At 39.2% G+C, this 19,548-nt stretch overlaps 1 protein-coding gene across 3 annotated transcripts; it reads right to left on the reverse strand.

Annotated features, from left to right (window-relative positions):
• Positions 1–875: 875 nt before the first annotated feature.
• On the reverse strand, positions 876–17,571 carry BZW1 (basic leucine zipper and W2 domains 1). Of its 3 annotated transcripts, XM_059928483.1 has the most exons (13): positions 17,463–17,571; positions 16,164–16,237; positions 13,887–14,063; positions 11,413–11,507; positions 10,546–10,611; positions 9,787–9,922; positions 8,912–9,021; positions 8,608–8,778; positions 8,007–8,153; positions 7,349–7,487; positions 6,209–6,286; positions 5,853–5,975; positions 876–5,435 (listed from the first exon to the last, which is right to left on the reverse strand). In XM_059928483.1, the coding sequence occupies exons 2-13, from the start codon at positions 16,225–16,227 to the stop codon at positions 5,404–5,406; spliced, it is 1,338 nt and encodes a 445-aa protein (XP_059784466.1). In that variant the 5' UTR covers positions 16,228–16,237; positions 17,463–17,571; the 3' UTR covers positions 876–5,403. The 3 variants fall into 3 exon arrangements, with proteins under 3 accessions (XP_059784466.1, XP_059784468.1, XP_059784469.1); XM_059928485.1 differs by lacking the exon at positions 6,209–6,286 and having other exon boundaries at positions 17,463–17,568; XM_059928486.1 differs by lacking the exons at positions 6,209–6,286; positions 11,413–11,507; positions 16,164–16,237; positions 17,463–17,571 and having other exon boundaries at positions 13,881–13,964.
• Positions 17,572–19,548: the final 1,977 nt, after the last annotated feature.

Consider the following 19,548-nt stretch of genomic DNA (forward strand, 5'->3'; position numbering starts at 1 on the left):
TGCCTCCTCCTGTAGGCCTGAATTCTGGCATCCAGCCCCGCTCACCTCCACAGCCCTGAAATCAGCGGAGCACCCAGCAGCATACATCTGTTTGTTGACTGACAGCCTCTAATCCATCTTGGCCACATCAGTCATAGCAACCCTAACCACAGAACAGAAATCTTGGATTCATCTTGTCTAAAGAAAGTTGCTTCTAAATATTTAAATATTTGTAATTCACACAACAGCCTTCATTCTACATGTAAACATCCCCCTCAGTTCATTTTTTCATACCTTCAACTTCTAATCCAGGAAACACTGGATTTGTTCTCATTACTTCACTTATTCAACTAAAACGTAATGCTTACTACCTGACAAATATTGGCTACTGGGTATATAGTGGTGAATAAGGGGAAGGCAGATTAAGTTAAAGAATTATGCAGGGCCCTCCAGGCAAAGGCAAATGCCTTAAAACTGTTAAAACTACACTTGCATTTAAACACTACTCTAGCTGTTAATAGACGCTGATGGCACTGGAGAGAAGTGATTTCATAATTGGAATACACAGGATTTGATCTATTAGATGTGAGGGCTGAAAGGGAAGGGACTTGAAGCCTTCTGGAGCGGGTAGATGGCATTACATTTTACGAAGTGAAACACTGGCATTTTTTGAACATGTATGTGTTTGGATAGGAGTCTGAAGTACATGTGAGCCAAACAAAAGCAAACGTTGTTTGGAGAAAAAAAATTTTTCTGAGGGCACAGGCCTTTTGACGGTATTTTAAACACAAAGGCAAAACAGTAAGGACAAGGACTGAGTGTTGACCAACTCCAGCACTCAAAGGTTATTAGCATACAACAACCAGTGCAAGTCATTGCTTTTCTCTTTACATTAATAAGGAGTCTCATGAAATTTTATTCAATTTCAAGGGTACAGACAAGAAGCAAATTTCACAAAGAAATAATGCAGCAATATAATTACTGGCTTGGATGGCTGTACTTGAGGTTGTTCAGAGTGCCAAGAACTATCTGGATTATCGGCTATCCAGTTTTCTCCATTCTTCAGCTTTTTGCCACGTGAGGATCCGTTAGTCCTAACTAGAATGGAAATGAGGTGTACTTACAGAGATAATATTTTATTCTCAGGATGCCAGAAAATGTAGAACATCTTTCTGAAGTAATAGAGGCTTCAGTCTGTAAGGGGGTCACTTATTTCCCCAATAGGTTTACCTCTAAGTCAACTTGAAGCACAGCCTTCAGGATTTCCAGCTTAAAAAAATGGTTTAAACTATTTTCATCCTATTTTAAAATGGTTACACTGACTGGAAATTCCCTGAAATGAAACAGCTCAGTTATATTTGATAACTTTGTAGCACCCCAAATTCATTACACACATTTGATGCATAGTTCCCAGACCTGCAGTAATACAACCGTAACCATTCTAATCATATCATAGTTTAATAAGATATTGGTCCCTCTAGGTAAAGTCTACAAAGCAAAGGACTGAGCAGAGTTGTTGCCACGTCTCCTCTACGGCACTGTAGTAGGCACAAGCAGTTGAGCTTTTACTTTAACTAAGGTTATTAAGAGTTACTAAATTGACAGTGGTAGAGTGAATTTGTAAAGTATCCTCACCATTTTTTCAATTCATTAAGAGGTGAAATGATAATCTTAGAATAAGGATAAAAGGATTGTAGGTGCATTGGAAAATTAAAATGATTGGATTTGATATGGCTGCTAATAGCCCATAGTTAAATAGAAGGAAAAAAAGTGGGGAGGGAAAGAAAGGGAGTTTGGAAGCCTTTCTGATCCATACCAAATTTCATACAATTACGCATAAGATTGTGTTTAGGTACAAATCCACTGCAATTCAAGTCTTTAGACAGAGGCCAATTATAAATTCATTATTTCAAAGTCAAAAGTACTTATCACATCTTCTAGAGCCCACTTAAAGTCTTCTTAAAAACTTATTTCTTAATAATATTTCAAACCACTAGGTTTCAGTAGGCTGGTGAATAGACATACCCTGTATCAGTACTAGAGGACTAATACTTTACATGAAAAATCATAGCAAGGCAAGTTTACCAGAATTCTCAGAAATGCACATTAGCCTATTTTACATGGCACCTGTAAATAGCATCTGAGGAGATTTTTACAAAGATAATTCAGTAGTCTAGGTAATCATGTACACTAGAACTTTGGCATCTATGTTACATTTTAAATCAACCAATAGTTCTATCAGTTCCTGCAAGCAGCCTACTTGAATATGACAGTCGACTCATCAGTAAAATTTCAATGCCATTTATCAATGTGTTATAATGAACAACTTTAATTAAAGTAAGTCATTCACCTAGGATTTTAATTGATTTTTATAGATGAGAAGGAACCTGAATGATTCTATTTATGATACATTTATAAGTCAAGTAAGAATCTGGCAAGACCTCCAAAGCCAATGGGAAATGATTTGTCTGATGCCTATGGTGGAAAGGGTATACAGCACAGCTGTTAAAAGATGGTGACTGGCAGACAACAAAGTTCTTCTATTTTCTAGTGACCCTGGCAGAAAAAAATACTGCTTCAAGATTTGGACACACATAAAGATACATCTGCCAACGTAAATGTCTATCATCACTAGGTCCCCTCCCCTTTTAAAAAAGATACATTAGGATACGCGTTCTCAAATGGGGGTGGTGTCACCCCCAAACAGGACCAAAAAAACCCCTTACTCTTTTCATGTATAAAGCAGATATAATATATATACAGCATACTATGATATTAAAATTCATTGGGGGGAATTCCCTGGCGGTCCAGTGGTTAGGACTCCACGCTTTCACTGCCAAGGGCTGGGGTTCAATCCCTGGTTGGGGAACTGAGATTCCCACAAGCTGTGTGGCGTGGCCAAAAAAATTCATTGGGGCACTATTTAAAAAAAAAAAAAAAGTTTAAAAGGCTTTGGGGCTGGGGTTGATGAAAAAAAGCTTTAAGAAACACTGAATTAGAAGTCAATCTCTCAGTCACATGCATTTCTTCTCCCCACCATCGCTGTGCTATGTCAAAATACCCTGTGGCATTTTTGGCATTTGGAATTTTCATAAAGAACATAATGTCTCTAGGACAGTACTCCCAGAATAATTAAGATTAAGAAATTTATCATCAGCTCTAAACACATTTAATTATGGCATCTAAGAGGAGACTTATCCTTAGAAACTGACACCAAGTTAGGAAAATCAATTAACATTTTTCTGATCATAATTACAAGTACAATCTTAACAACTATATTAAGAATTACAGGTTTGAGGTTGGCACTGGCAGCTGAAATTCAAAATTGCCACTTAAAATTCAAAATGAAAATCTGCGAAGTCTTTTTAGATAGCATTCCCTTTCTTTACACTATACTGTCACAGGTTACTTTATCCATTTACTATAATATTGTAGTAAGTAAACACTACTTTGCCATGAAGGAAAAAACTGTGATCAGAGATCATAATGTAGTTCTGGAAGACTATACACTTTCACTATACACAGTATATAATAAGGTGCACTCTGTACTGCAGTAACATGCAATGACTTGGTTGTAGAAACATTAATGTAGTTTCTGCTGCATCAGAATTCTGTGTAGGTGTTTACAGTTTGGGGGTCATAGGGATGAAAAGAGCAATTATTTAATGCTTATATAGTAGAGATGTCTGAATGCATAACATACAGTTACCAGTAGGCGTTAACATGGAAATTACAAAAAAACTAAAAATTAAAAAAGAAGATTAACCTATATAAACCTAAGTGTAAGGATGGACTTTATTTTTTAAAAAAAAGTCTTTTAAGGACTACAAATTACAAAGTAAAAGTAGATCACTATGTAGAAACCTAGTGAATACATTCTGTCTGCGCATGAAAGCTTTATCAGTCATTCATTTAACAATTTCACCCCCTTCGCAACGGTATCAGTTATAATGCTCTTCTTCATAAGGTTATTATACCTTTATTTCAAACTGTATTACACGTTATTCCCTCAAGATAAACTTTTAAACACCTGATTTTTAGCTCCTAAGAATGGTACCTCTGAAAGGGGCAATTCCCACTCAGTCTCTGGTAGCATTATTCCAAGCTCGTTTCTTTCACCAATCAAAAAAGCTTTCAAAATGTTCACTTTTAACATGAAATCTTTCCACCAAAACGTGTTGCCACATTTTGTTTTCTAATGACTACATATAAAGATGGTTAGCAGCAAGAAAATTAAGATGGAAATGAAAAGGCAGCCATTAAAATAAATGGATCAACTGTACAGAAGAGATATTTGGCTCATGGCAATTTAAAATATTGGCAACTGGGGTAAATTAATAGGCAGATGCTTGAGTCATACATGAATCTGTGAAGAGAATGAAGCTGGCCCAGTATGACCAAGTAGGATAATCATTATCACTGCACTTCATTCTTTGCAACAAATACTCTAAGCCAACAGGAAATATGAGTTATATTTAGAATCCCAATTAGAACATGCTAACCACTTTTCTTTCAACAATTTTCTGGGTTTAGTACAGTCATTTGCTTTACTTACACTGTTTTATGAGTCCTTTCTTACCAATCTAAGTGTATGACAACTGTAAAATACTTTAAATGACAAGGCTTTTCCAAGGTATATTTGAAAATGGCGGTATGAAAAGAATATTCATTTGTTTTGTCTAGAAAGAAGCAAACTGAATGCAGAGGTTTCTCAATGGGTAAAAGCTCAACTTTTTTCTTCCCACCACCTCTGCCACATACAATTTCCCAACACCTCACTTTCAAGTTTGTTCTCCATGGCTTCATTTTAAGGAATGAAAATCAGAGAGCAAACAATTGAGCTCAAGTACATCTGGGGTTAAAAATGCAAGAAAATATTAACATGCAAGCAGTGGTCCAAATACTCAAGATTCATGTTAATGAATCTAATTATTGTATATGAGATTTTCATTGATGAGCAGGGCTTTGGGCATACCAAAATATCACACAAATCACTGCCTTCTGAGACTTTGGATACTTTTACAGTTTAATTTGCAAACAGAATTTTTATAACAAATTATTTTTAACCAAATCATATCTTGAAAACTGTTTATATAGAAAACCCAGGGAAAAAGTGAACTGTTCATTGTGGAAGGCCTTAAATTACATTATTACAGTAGAAAATACAGGAGGTAGAAGATAACTGAAAAGACTAATGCAACATTAGATTCAAATCTATAGCTCCTGTAGCTACTTAAAACATGGTTTTAGAAACTAAATCCAACATTTCCAGTAACCATAGAAACAGTTAAAATAAAATTTGCCATGAAAGCCCTTATATCATGCTTGATATAGGGAGGTAGGAAGATGTAAGAACCAGGACACATGAGACATGACATTTTATCTACAATTCTTGTTTGCTTTACTGAGGGTGTAGTTTCAAATTCAGTCACCTTCTTCAGCTTCAGACTCAGATTCTAGAAAAGGGGAAAAGTGCAGTCAAGCATTACATGGTATCAGAAAGCAAAACTTCCGTTTATAACTTTATTTAAGGAATTTTATTAATAATGCTCTACTCATATGAGGGGATATTAAATGTATTCATTTGTAAAGCTCAAAATTCATAAATATTAACTATTCTCAAAATTTTCTAATTTCCTAAGAATGACAGTATTATGGCCAAGCCATCAAAATACCTGAAGTCTAGTTTTCCTCACCTACTTTAAAGTAATAAGTTTTTGCAGGTCTGTCATAAATGAACAAAAATCTGTACTCAGGTACAAAATGGTACCTGAATGAAAGAAGGCAACATGTATGGACATACTCTTGGTCACATTAAAATAAGTTCTCAGGCTTTACCAAAAAAGAAAACCTGCCCAAATGAAAAGACTTACCTTCTTCAGCATTTTTGAGCCACTCTACAAACTTTTTCATTTGCTCAAGGAAGACACTTTTCCCCTTGGCAACATGTGCATCTTTATACCACTTCAGAATGGGTTCTTCACTCAGAACTTCAGCTATAAAGAAGAGAGCAACCTTTACATTCGTGGAGTTTTCATACAGTACTTCTCTAACTAAGGCAGAGTTAGAAACCCCTAAGGCAGCGGTCCTCAACCTTTCTGGCACCAGGGACCGGTTTCATGGAAGACAGATTTTTCCATGGGGGGTGGGGGTGGGAGATATGGTTCAGGCAGTCACGCGAGCGATGGGGAGCGGCAGATGAAGCTTCGCTCGCTTGCCCACTGCTTACCTCCTGCTGTGCGGCCCGCTTCCTGATGGGCCGCAGACCGGTAGCGGTCCGCGGTCTGGGGGTTGGGGACCCCCTGCCCTAAGGTGCAAATGCCTTCATGGTAAAAAAAGATCTTACTGCAAAGCAAATATTTTTGTTGCTTACAAAATAAATCTGTATTCAGAACTCTCTCTTAACTGGTTTCTTCAATGAATTAAAATTTAAAGTAGAAAAGATGAAATGAGAACACTATATTAAGAAACTTTTTATCAACTTGTGGCCAATGTATGAACCTACAAACAGGAAATCAACCTTATTAAACCAGTGATTCTCTCAACTGAAGGCAGTTTTATCCCTTGGGGACATCGGACAATGTTTACAGACATTCTTGGTTGTTACACTGGGGAGAGGTGCTTCTGGCACCTGTTGGGCTGATGCCAGGGATGCTGTTAAACACTCTACAGTGCACAGGACAGTCACCTACAAAATAGTTATCTGGCCCAAGACAGTAGTACCAAGGTTGAGAAATCTTGTGATAAATGATCAGGGATATTTGATAGATAATTCCTTAATTTTTTTTTTTTTTTTAGGTGTGAAAATGGTACTGTGATTTTTAAAAGTCCATGTGTTTTATAGATAAAATTAAAAGTTAATTACTAACTTTTCCAGAATTAAATGAAGATTTCTAAGATTTATTTCTAAACAATCTGAGTGGAGGAAGGGGAGGTATAGACACTTTAAAGAAACCTAACCGCAAGCTGATAATCACTGAAGCACAGGGTACTTGGAGTTCATTACCCTATCCTTTAAAACAAACAAACAAACAAAACCTGGGGACGCAGGTATGCAGGTAGACCTCTAAGTTTAAAATATGGGACGCAACAAAATCATCTGTCTGGGGAAGAGGACTGGGGGAGTATAGGAGGCAAAGTTTGAGGCCTCATCAAGAAGGCTTTAGATTTTAACTTGTTAATAAGCTTTAGAAATGTTTTAAAGGTAATGCACACTCAAAAGTAACTAATTAAATCAGAGACAACTCAGTCCAGTGATTAGAGTAAAATACTTTAGGGTGCTGATGTTCAGAGAACTACTCATTAGAATTATTTTGAGTTTTCTAGGATATTTGTCAAATGTATTCACAAAATTCAAAATTTAAATTACCTTTATAAAAAAGCACCACTATTTTCTGGAAGGCTTTCATGAAATGAATGTTGTCATAGCAATACTCCTGAATCTTCAGTAACAGAGTCAGCTCAGACTGACCTTGAGTTGTAAAGGCAGCAAGTAGAGGGCTGTATTGCTTTTAAAGGGAAGGGAGAAAAGATTTAGTCATTTAGTACAATGACCATCTATTATAAATTCTTAAGACATAACATAACTCATCTTTTATAATCACTGTGAATTATATTCTATTTAGTGGAAGTTAAAAAAAAAAAAGAGTAAAGCAGAAAAATTAAGCATTTAAATCAAAAAAGCAATACTATGCCAAGGATTCCAGATAATTGTGAATACAATGTTAATATTTTAAAGGGAAAAAAAAGAATCCTCCTGTTTTCCAATATTCTCTCAGAAGCAAAGACCAAATTACAGGTTTAATCTACTTTTAAACATGTATTTCTTTTTAACCTGTGAGCCAAAGAAAGCCCAAATCAGACTTTTTAAAAGGTTATCATCAATAGTTAATATGTTATTTGTCTACTTACCGGTGGTTTATCCCCAGAAAGCACAGGATGTGATAAATCCTTTTAGAAAAGTACACTGACAGTTCACTTATCCCCACTTACAAGAATAATGTTTTATCAGGGCACAGTTCTAATACCTTCAAGTGCTTGATGGCTTGCTCTGCTACAAGCTCCTCTTTTTTGTTCCATTCCACAGTGCTCATTACACTGGACCATATTATTCCGATGACAACTGGTTCTGGGATGTTGTTTTTTTTCATCTCCTCCTTGACATACAAAATTATCTGCAAAAGAATCCAAATTTAGTACAGAAATAAGTTTGATATGTAGATACTACACACGTGAAACTTAGACCTTTCACAAAAGCATAAACACCTTTCCATGCCACTAGCAATGACCAGGAGACCACATATAATCACAGAACTTTTAGAATGAGAAGGTATGGACTTCTAGTTCAAACCCTGTATTACACATAGGCAAACTACCTAGGAAAAGACCAAGATGGAAACAGAAGGTCTGTCTATTGGCTTGCACCTTACAAAAATCCCCAAGTGTTATGATTTCTGGGTACCCATAAGGCAATGAATATGAAAAAGATTGAGGCAAAGCCCCAGCATAACATTCTATAGCTATTATTAAAACTCACTGGTGAAATACTTTAAAGTTTCTCAAATGAGTAAAAATGTTCTTTGCCAGAAACTTAGCCATATAAAGATAGTTTAAATAAGAATATCTCACATCCTTAAATGGATCACCACGGGACATCTGTTCTTGAAGTTCTTTCTGGAGTTCCTTACGAGCTCCTATGGTTTGCTGATTCCGAACATACTCTGAAAGTTCTTTCAAGCCTGCCTCAGTAAAATACTTTGTGAAGTGTTCAACGCTTTGTTTATTGGCAGGAAAAAGTTCCTGAAAGGAGAATTTAATCTGGTTAAATGGTCTTCAAATCAGATTAAGAAAAACTTTTTCTCTTTTCACAGATTAAAAATGGGAAAGTTGCCTATTAAGCTTTCAAGACTGTGAAGAATGAAAAGTTACAAACCATCAGTCTGTTATCCATGCTCACTTTCCGAAGACTTGCAGCTACTGCATTGATATCTTTTTCATTTATCCATGATTTAAAGAGCTTTACAGCAAAAGCTGCTGAAACCCCTGCAGAAAAACAGAGCTTACTTAATTAACAGAAGTACCTTCCTGGATTTCAATGACTATCTCCCATTTCCTCCCTCTGAGGTTCCACCACACAGGATTATTCACTTTATCCCCAAGCTTACCCCTGAACTTCCCTCTGCCACTGCTTACCATTGCACTCCAATTTCTCTACTCTACCATTTGCTAGTTGTGTACTGTTAGTCAAGTTAAACTGTTTTCTGATGTGTAAAATGACAGTAACAATTCTTACGCTTGACAGGGTTGTTGTGAGAATAAAAATAAGGCATGTTAAATAACTCAGTACTCTAAGCAATAAAAAAAAAAAGTCAGCTTTTAAATTACTGTACAGAATAATTTAACTATGGAAATCACAAAAGGGAACTTATTTTCTTTTTCAGCTTGCCATTTTCCCCATTTTCTCTATTCAAGATGTTCCCAAGTTTCCCAGTTGGGATTAATATCTCTCTGGGTTTCCACAGCATTTCTATTTTTACTTTACAATCAATCACATTTTGTCTAGACCCTGGATATTTGCTGTATATCTAAAGAAAGTCGTTAAGCCTAAATGCCAAAGGTATACATTAAATAATTAATGAGTTGAAATGAACCAATTAAATTTAAGGATACTAGTTAAAAAACTAAGACTATCACACAAGTCCAATCTACATAAACTATATCTTAACTTTCATATCAGTTCATCTTTCAGGCTCTTATCTACCCCACCCTCAGCCAACTAAAGATCATCCTTTTCTAAAGGTTGATTACCTTCTTTAACCAAATTCTCATTATAAAGGCTATTAAGAATGGATGCGTTAAGTGTTCCATTAGCCAGAAGAACACCAGTCAACATAGCCAGCTTGTTCCTCTCCGACTCTGAAAAACCCTTTAAGAACAGCAGCAGCTATAAAAGCAAATAGTTAAGGGTTAAATGAGCAAATGCATTATATAAATAGAAGCAGTAAAGCATATTATATTGGTTAAAATTGTGGGCTCTGGGGCCTAACCATCCAAGTTTATATCTTGGTTATAATACTCACTAGCTGAGTGATCTTGGGCAAGATACTTAACCTCTGTCTCAGTCTTCTCATATGTAAATGTGGGTAATAAAACTTGTTTCACAGGGCTTTTGAGAATATTAAATGAGTTAATTAAGACAGTGTCTCATATTCATTAAATGTTACTATTAACCTTACCAAATTTTCTGTGCACCTATATGTAGAATATCTAAGACTCAGAGAGCAAGTATGTTAAATTTCTCTTTGTCAATGTGTTTAGCTCTGATCTGCTACTCTCTGTCTTCTAAACAAACCCCACTTGGATTTTAACCCCTTTGCCACTTGTTTGGATATAGAGCTAAGAAACAGTGTACAGCAAATTACAAAATGATATACCCCCAAACTTCATTTCAAAGACAGCCTACCTAAATATCTAAAATTATCTCAAATCAGTGGCAGAATTAGGATTGAACATTCCCTTCTTTGACCCCAACCTTTTGTTTTCCACAAAGCATATTGCTGGTCATACCTTTTTAACTTCATCTTCAAAACCTTTCTCCAGGTATTTGTAGCGCCTGATTAACTTGTTAAAAACCTGTAAGAATAGTAAAGGAACTGAATGATAACCTCATACGTAAAAATGTCAGATTCCCAAAAGATCTAAGTCAGGGCAACTAAGACCTCTCCACATTATCTCCAGAATAGCAAAGAAGTGAACGTTTCATCAGATGTTTAAACCAGCTTGGGAAGCCTGTCAATTCCCAAATCCTACAATATACCAATACTGTTAACACTTTAACCGCCACCCTGCAATAGATTTTATTGCCAAATATCAAAGCATGGACTAATTATTGCTCAAATACAAGTCATTTACCCATTTGTAGGATTTTAACAAAATAGGATCATAAAATATAGTTCTACTTTCCTAATGACATAGACAACAATCCCTAGGTTAGATGCATTTTAATTCTTTGCTTACAGTAACACAAGCATGACTATGTATGCAACTTTCAAATGAGATTTTGACTGATAAAGAAGCTAATCTGCCTATAACTCATTCACCTTTAAAAAGCTATGTGCAGAATAATTTAGTGATGAAAATCACGACAGGGAACTGATTTTCCTTTTTCAGCTTGACTTTTTTTCCTAAAAAATGGATTAATTTTAGAGGGACAAATAGGAAAAGGAGAACTGATTCAATTTTTTTCTATTTTGTTTTCCTCAGCACATTTTTAAGTTCCTAAACCATCACACTGCACACCCAGAACACCTCTAAACCTTCAGCTCAGATTCCTTCAACCTGCTACCAGCAGTCTCTTAAAAAAGCAGACTATTCCTTAAACATTGGTTAGATGGATAACAGCTAACTGAAATAATTATGTAAAGTTTAATTTACCTGAGCAAATGCTTGCATGGTCTCTAGGTCTTCTTGTGCTGCGAACACACAGACATCTGTACGCATCATGTCATCTGCCAGTGTACCACCTGGGGCTAAGGTATATTTTACAAAAAATTTGCAATGGCTTTCATTTAAAATTAGTAATTATTTCAATCCTACTTTCCTTTAAACTTTAACTTTTTATTTTTATGTTTCAGGTGTACAACATTATAGTTCAACATCTATATATACTAGTCAATCTTATTTTCTGTAAGGATTCTCATTATAAAATAAACTGATAAAAATTCTGAGATGATTTGAAAGCAAAGTCAATTTCTCAGCAGGAACATGGCTGGTTGGTTCAATATGTGTGAACAAAGTGAAAACAATTTACTGCAATAAATAAAATAACCCTCTTTAGCAACCCAGTGAAACTCACTCACTGCATTAATTCAGCAGTGCCAAATCTGTCACTCAAGTGGAGATGTTCAGAGTTGGTTCTGACTTTCCATACAGAAAACCTTTCGTAAACTTCCAAAGAGGCTGGGCTATAAAAACCTGCAACTTAGAGACTTTATCTTTTAGATACATTTGTAAGTATTTATGGATAAAATGATGTCTGACGTACACTTTAAAATACAGGGGAGGGGAGATGAAGTCGGTGGGGTAATAGATGAAGTAAGATCGTTAAAAATTGCTGAAGTTGGGTAGCAGATCCTTAGTTTATTACACTATTCTCTCCAGGATATGTTTGAAAATCTCCTTATTAAAAATGATCCTTTAAAAAGAATTTTAAAAAGTGGCTTACTGATAGCAGTATTATGAATAGAAAATAGGTATGTTTCCCATTTCTTACTACAAATGATACAATAAAAGAGATATTCATCTGACTAGGCATTAGAACATATGAACATTTAAGTTCCCGTTCCACCACTGAGCAATTGTTTGATCGCATGCAAGCTACTGAAGCCTCTCTAAGCCTCCATCCTGCATGTATACAAGTAGAGTTCTGATTCTATCAGCTTGGCCGAGGTTCAATACACTGTTACTGTGAAAACATTTTGGAATACTTTAAAGAGCCATGGAAATGAAATTACCAGTATCCTTTGAAAATATATAACTAAGTAGCACATTCTATTAAGATAGTCTGAGCCGTTGAGGGTGGAGGCAGGAGTAAATCAGCAGGGCTATGGATAGAAATATAATGTGAGCACATAATGTAACTTTGAATCTTCTAGTAGCCATATTAAAAATAAAAGGTGAGGGGCTTCCCTGGTGGCGCAGTGGTTAAGAATCCGCCTGCCAATGCAGGGGACATAGGTTCAAGCCCTGGGCTGTGAAGATCCCACATGCCACGGACCAACTAAGCCCATGTGCCACAACTACTGAGCCTGTGCTCTAGAGCCCACAAGCCACAACTACTGAAGCCCACGCGCCTAGGGCCCGTGCTCTGCAACAAGAGAAGCCACCGCAATAAGAAGCCTGCGCACCGCAACGAAGAGTAGCCCCTGCTCGCCGCAACTAGAGAAAGCCCGTGCGCAGCAACGAAGACCCAACGCAGCCAAAAATAAATAAATAAAATTTAAAAAATAAATAAAAGGTGAAATTATTTTGATATACTTTAACCCAACACATCAAAAATATTGATTTTAACATTTCAGTATTCAAAATATTAGAGATATCTTACATTCTTTTTAGCATTGTCTTTAAAATCCAATGTGTATTTTACATTTTCAGTACCTCTGAATTTGTATTAGTCACATTCTAAGTGACTGATAACCACAAGTGGCTAGTGGCTAATACATAGGAGAGTGCAGGATTAGAGTCTTCAGGTACAGAGTTGTCCTGAATTGGTTCCAGGACCGTCGTGGATACCAGAATCTGCAGATGCTCAAGTCCCTTATATGAAAGGGCATAGTATTTACATATAACCTACGCATATCCTTATGTATACTTTAAACAGTCTCTAGGTTACTTATAAAACAGAATACCATGTAAATGCTACATAGTTACTGGGGTATGGGAAATGCCAGTTTTGCTTTTTGGAACATTCTGGACAATCCCCCACCACCACTCCGGGGAATATTTTTGATCCACAGTTGGCTGAATCCATGGATGCGGAACCCTCGGATACGAGGGTTAAATTTATAAAGTATTTGGTAAGACAGAACAAGAGATAGGGATTTCTTCATTAACTCAGAGTGTACAAACACAGGTTGGAAAAATCACTGATGGAAGACATTGTTGGGACTTATATGTCAGACAAATCTTCCCCAAATGTTATGGTTCTGTAATGGATTTCAAATATAAAGCTAGAGCAAGGCAATTGGCAAATTTACTATAATTTGAGAAGAAAAAAAAGGGAAAATCCTAAGGGGGTAAAAAAAAAAAAAAAAAAGCCACCCTGATTTGATAGGTTTGTCAAATAGTTCATATTCTGGATTCTACACAATCCCTATACAACACACTTCCCACAAGACCCAGACACTTACCCAGCATTCCACCGGCCACCAGAATGTCAAAGAGTGTTTCTGCATATCGGCGGTAATCAAGTTTTGCTCCAGAAGCATCAAGAAACTTTGCTACTGCTTCCAAATCAGTACCAGTTTCAGTTAAGCCTTGAATAATGCAGTCTTGAAACTGAGTAGGGTCAAACCTCTCTTTTTCATCTGGGGGAAAACCCCAAAACATTTAGTTTTAAAAGGCTTACTCAAATGCCATGAAACCACAACCTTATGAAGCTATAACTACTGAATAAGTTAACCACATTCATCACAATTTCATTTATTTCAATAGCTGGAAAAAACAAACACTACCTAGATTACCCAAGACCTGCAACACAAGCAAACACAACAGGAGACTAAACACACGTGCTTTGCAAGTTGCACCTCTACAAGTGCAAGGCAGGACTGCCTATCATAAGAAGTGTGTGGCTTTTCTCCCACTATTTTTTCACACAAGTCTCCTAAGTGAGCTAAATGAGCTGGTGTGTTCCTACTGCCAGGTTACAATTTCCACCTGGAATACTCTTCCATTGCCTCTGAGCTTTTCTGAAATTTAGGATATCTTCTATACCTCAGGTAAACTTCATTCCTGAGTGAAAGGGAGCTCTTGATTTTCTTTAAAAGTGCCCATAACACTTTCTACTTAAAAAAAAAAAAAAAAAAATCACTCATTTAATACTTATTAAGGTAATCTTTAGAAAGTACATTTACTGAGTATCCAATACATGACATGTAGCAGTTATGAGTAAGGGCTCTGGATTCAAACTGCCTGATTCAAATCGAGATCACCGCTTAACTGTCTGAATTTGAGCAATTGGCCCCATTCTTCATGTCTGAATTTCCCTATGGTAAAATGGTGATTAAGAGTAGGACCTATCTCATAAAGTTGTTGTGAATATTAAATGACATAAATAAAATATAAAGCACTCTAAAAAGTGCCTTGGGTACATACCTAGCCTTTACTGTGCTGCTGTCACACACTCCAGGGTAGGGTTTGATTTCCCTATCTAGGTTAGATGATATCTTAATTTCTACACAGCACTAGGGTGACCAACTCTTCCCTGTTTGCCTAGGACTTTTTTGTTTTTACAACTGAAAGGATCCGTGTCCTGGGAACTCTATTCAGTCCCAGGCAAACTGGGATGGTTGTTCACCATACCCAGGACCCAGTCATCAAGAACTAGGAGGCCATGAGTGATCTCAATCTGGAACTGGGGAAGTGACACCTCTTCCTGGTCCTAACAACAATAATAAAACTACTTGATACTATATTTACACAAAGGCGGTATCAGTAATCCACATAACTTGAGAATACAGAGTTTTCCATTACTGCAGAATTGCTCTGGTTCCCAACTTCTATGCCTCCTCTTGAGAAAATTTACTGCCTTAAATCTAAATGAATCTGCAAAGACTAGAATCCAATTACTGCTTGGTCTCCCTGCTGTAAGGGGGCAGGCTACAATCAGAGATCATAAAAGATTCTGTAATATATATTTCAAAGTGTCTGCCACTCAGGATAGAAAAACACAATTTATAATGAGTAGCCTACCCAGTTCTCTATTTCCTAAAAGTTTCCTGTAAAATAAGGTCAATATGTGCTTTTGAGCAACAACACTGAAAAGTGTAGGGGTAAAATATTAAACCCAATACAAAATATATCTGAGACCACATCTCATTTAACTGTGTGTCACTAGTGCAGTGCCTTGCTTCAGAATTCAATATTCATCGAAGTACCTGATAATACACAGAAGTAGTTAATATAATTCTCGTAGTTTTCTTACTAAGTCTGTGAGGGAATAGTTTCAAAAGACACTGCAACGTGAACTCTGTTCCATAATTAACTTCCATGGGTTAAAGTCTGATTTTTCTCCCACAAGTGTTCACAAAGTTTGGGTGAAACTAGTAGTCACATTAGGAGCTCTCCTTTTATAAATTAACCTTTTCCCTCAAGCAAAAGTTTCCTTAAATGAAATTTAGCTAGTGAAAATGCAGCCCATACTTTTTTTTTTTTTAGAGGCACTTTATCTGTACAACAAAAACATCATTCACTAGCCTGCTTAGATACATATATGTTGATACCAAAAGTCTTAAAGGTAGTAGAAATGTTAAGGGTATATCTGAAATGGCAGTGAACTAGAAATTCAAGTTCCTTTCGGTACTTTCTCTTTAGGTTTTAATGCTAAGCAATAGCTTGCCAGAGGAACCAAGACATAAAAGTAACTTTGGAAGTCTGAAGAGAGATATTATCAAAATATAAATATTTACCTCTTTTTCTGGTTTTAAAACGCTGGCCTGATAGCGTTGGCTTTTGCTGCTTTTGATTATTCATAAAAGACACCCTAGGGGGAGAAAAATAAGGCCTTAAAAATATCAGTGCCATAACATCCATTTTAAAAACAAAGCATCAAACCCTGGCCTAGTCACTTGTAAACCACATAGGACATACACTTCCAGCCTAGCAAGAGACCTGGGGCACGCACACATAATTACCTTTGCTTGAATTAAACTTAAGTTCAAAACCTGCATTTCTCCCTACACAAAACCCTTTAAAGATGAAATGTGAAGCACACTTTTAAATGACTTTTCAGCGCCACAGCGACTAGCGGCAAATCACCCACCATAAACAGAGTTTAGTCTCTTCCTCTTTAAATTAGCCTACATCTTCCACCACTCTGAGCACCACAGAGGACTCACAGAGATGACCACCACAGTCAGGAGGTATCCAAAATATGCATGTCAACTTAAAGACGCTATCAGAGGGCGAATCCCTTCATCCGAGGGGCCTGGTTATGAGAAGCATTACCCTCCTCTGAAGTCGTGCCCGTGACCGCAGCGTCCGCTCGCACCACTCCAGCCTGAGAAAGGGGCTGAGAGCCGGCCTAGTCTCCTCCGCCCCATACCTTACAATACAAGCCGCCTCCCTGGGCACGTGTCCCCCATCCAACCCTTCCCGTGCCTCCCGCCCAGCAACGGATAACCCACTCCCGCCCAGGACCCCCTTGGGCACGGCGGGGAGCCGGAGGGGCTGCTCCTCGCCCTCAGCCCCCTCTCTACTGACCCCGTTGTTGGCGGTGGCGGCCGCTGCAGCGAGCGGACCACAGGCGCCGAGGCGCTTCGCGCCTGGGGCCCAGCCGCCCCGTACATCCGCCCTCCCGCCCGCGAAAGCAGCGGCGGCGGAGGCGGCCGCAGTGGTGGTGGCTGCTCCTCCGCCCCGCCCGCCGAAACCCCCCACGCGTACATCACCCAACAGAGGCCGCGGCCGCTTTGTTACCCAGGCCGGACAGGGCCGCAGGGGGACCTGCCCAGCCCACTGCCTCCGCCTGTGGCGCCGCGGGGCACACTCGGGCCCCACGTTCCGGCCCGGGCAGCCGCCCCTCGGCCTCCCTGCTGAAGCAGCGGCCCCGACCTCTGAATCCCAGCGCCGGATCTGATCCGGCCTCATGCGGCGGCCTCCGCCCGGGCCCATCCAAACCGGGCCGCACAGGACCTGCCGCCTCCCTCATCCTCTGCCCAACGACTACGGGCCGCAACCTCGGCCCGAGACGAGCGGGCCCCGCGCCTCACCGAATTTAAGGCGAAGAGAAAAGAGCCAGAAATCCCGGAGGTGGCGGCAACTGCAGCAGTGTCTCCTCTGCGACCGGAACTAACGAGAGGAGGGGAGGAGGAGGGAAGAGGTGCTACCCCCGCCCCGGCCGGTCTCCTATCGCGAGATTTCTTCCTCTGCTGTTCGGTCCGCCCGTCCCTGATGGCCGCTTCGGGGCGTGGGGTGGGAAAGGAGGCAAAGGAAGCGAAGAGGATTTTCAAAGATTCTTTATTCCTCTATTGGATTCCAGATTTCCGGGACACTTAGCCTAGACTAGCCCATCTTTCTTCCATCGCCGTGTCCTCCGGTCTCTTAGTTAGTACATGGAGGGGTTAGGAGAACGAATATCCCCCACCACCCCTGCCGGTGTCGAGGAAGTTGGACACGTCCGGCCTGAGTCCCTTCCCCACCGAGCCCCCCCCACCCCCCACGCCCCACTAGCGACGGAAGTCGAAGCTCGAGGGCTGGGGGCGCCCGGGCCCTTCGTGGGCGGGGGCCGAGTTTGTTAAGGGGTCCATACGTGGTCTCTACTCCGGCTGGGCTTGGCAGCATTTGCTCAGGTTAGGTCCGAAGCGGGGCAACATTGCTCTGCGGTGCTGGCTGGGTGGGGTTGTGCACTGCCCCTCTTAGGAGCGAGGAAAATCCAGGTAGGGGTCGGAAGGAAGTTCGGCCCTCCGACTGCGGCCGCCATCCTTGTAGTGGTCTTGGTAGTTCCGTCCTGAGTATGATGGTTGTGGGAACTTGGAGATCATCAGAATCCTCTGGAGGACTTGTTAAAACACCTTGCTGAGCTTCGCCTGAATTAGGTGGATTTGGTGTGGGACCCAAGAATGTGCATTTCTAACAAATTCCCTGTGATGCTTGATGCTGCCAGTCTAGGGACCTCATGTGTGAATCACTGAATTAGAGGATGTATCATCAGAGAGCTGGGGGACGGAAAGTGCGAAAAGCACTGTGGACGTTATAAACCTGTACAAATAACGATGCACAGTGTCTCCAGGATTTAGCCTCATATTTTTGTTCCGTTTGTACCTTAGTTGTTTGCCTCTCCATCTGCTTCCTTACTCTCCTACTACCAGAGAAGCCCTAAAAACAGGGTTTGTCCCTAAAATCACCTTTCTTGGACCCTGCTTCTCCTCCTTATCAAACATTTGGTAAATTAGTTTAATTGATTTATTTTTCCTTAACAATCTGATCTTTGCCCCATGCTCCTCCCAACTTCATGGAAAATTACTTTCTCAGAGTTCTTTCCCAGAATTATTGCCAAATCCAGTGATTCTTTCAATCTTGAGCATTTAGGGTGTTACCCATCTCCTTAAAACTTCACTCCAACTCTCCTGGTTACCTCTGCATAGGCCTTTGTATTTGCTGGCTCATCTTTTTTTTTTTTTTTTTTTTAACATCTTTTTTGGAGTATAATTGCTTTACAATGGTGTGTTAGTTTCTGCTTTATAACAAAGTGAATCAGCTATACATATACATATATCCCCATATCTCCTCCCTCTTGTGTCTCCCTCTCATCCTCCCTATCCCACCTCTCTAGGTGGTCACAAAGCACCCAGCTGATCTCCCTGTGCTATGCGGCTGCTTCCCACTAGCTATCTATTTTACATTTGGTAGTGTATATAAGTCCATGCCACTCTCTCACTTCGTCCCAGCTTACCCTTCCCCTTCCCCGTGTCCTCAAGTCCATTCTCTACGTCTGTGTCTTTATTCCTGTCCTGCCCCTCGGTTGTTCATAACCAATTTTTTTTCTTAGATTTTTTTCCCTTATGTGTTAGCATACAGTATTTGTTTTTCTCTTTCTGACTTACTCGGCTCATCTTTTTTGTAGTCACACCTTTTATCATCTTTCCTCAGATTTTCTTACGTGGCAGCGTCATACATTCTCAGGGATTTGACTTTTATCTCCATTTAAAAGAGTTCCAAATTTATCTATTGAACAAATATTTGTTGAGTCCAGGCTCTGTGCTCTTTGAGGTTGAGGGAACAGCAGTGGAAAGATCCTGAGGTAGGAGAAAAAACCTGACCTATTGGAGGAACTGACAGGGCTAGTGTGACTGGAGC

This window comes from Balaenoptera ricei, chromosome 7 (genome assembly GCF_028023285.1).
Source record: "Balaenoptera ricei isolate mBalRic1 chromosome 7, mBalRic1.hap2, whole genome shotgun sequence".
NCBI classification, from domain to species: domain Eukaryota; kingdom Metazoa; phylum Chordata; class Mammalia; order Artiodactyla; family Balaenopteridae; genus Balaenoptera; species Balaenoptera ricei.

What these genes read in the sequence shown, in the direction of transcription:
- BZW1 (XM_059928483.1), bottom strand. Translation starts at nt 16,227, where the DNA reads ATGAATAATCAAAAGCAGCAAAAGCCAACGCTATCAGGCCAGCGTTTT. An exon ending in AAGCCATCAAGCACTTGAAG is followed by an intron (nt 7,488 to 8,006) that starts GTATTAGAACTG and finishes TCCCTTTAAAAG; the next exon opens with CAATACAGCCCTCTACTTGC. An exon ending in GCTCAAAAATGCTGAAGAAG is followed by an intron (nt 5,436 to 5,852) that starts GTAAGTCTTTTC and finishes CCCCTTTTCTAG; the next exon opens with AATCTGAGTCTGAAGCTGAA.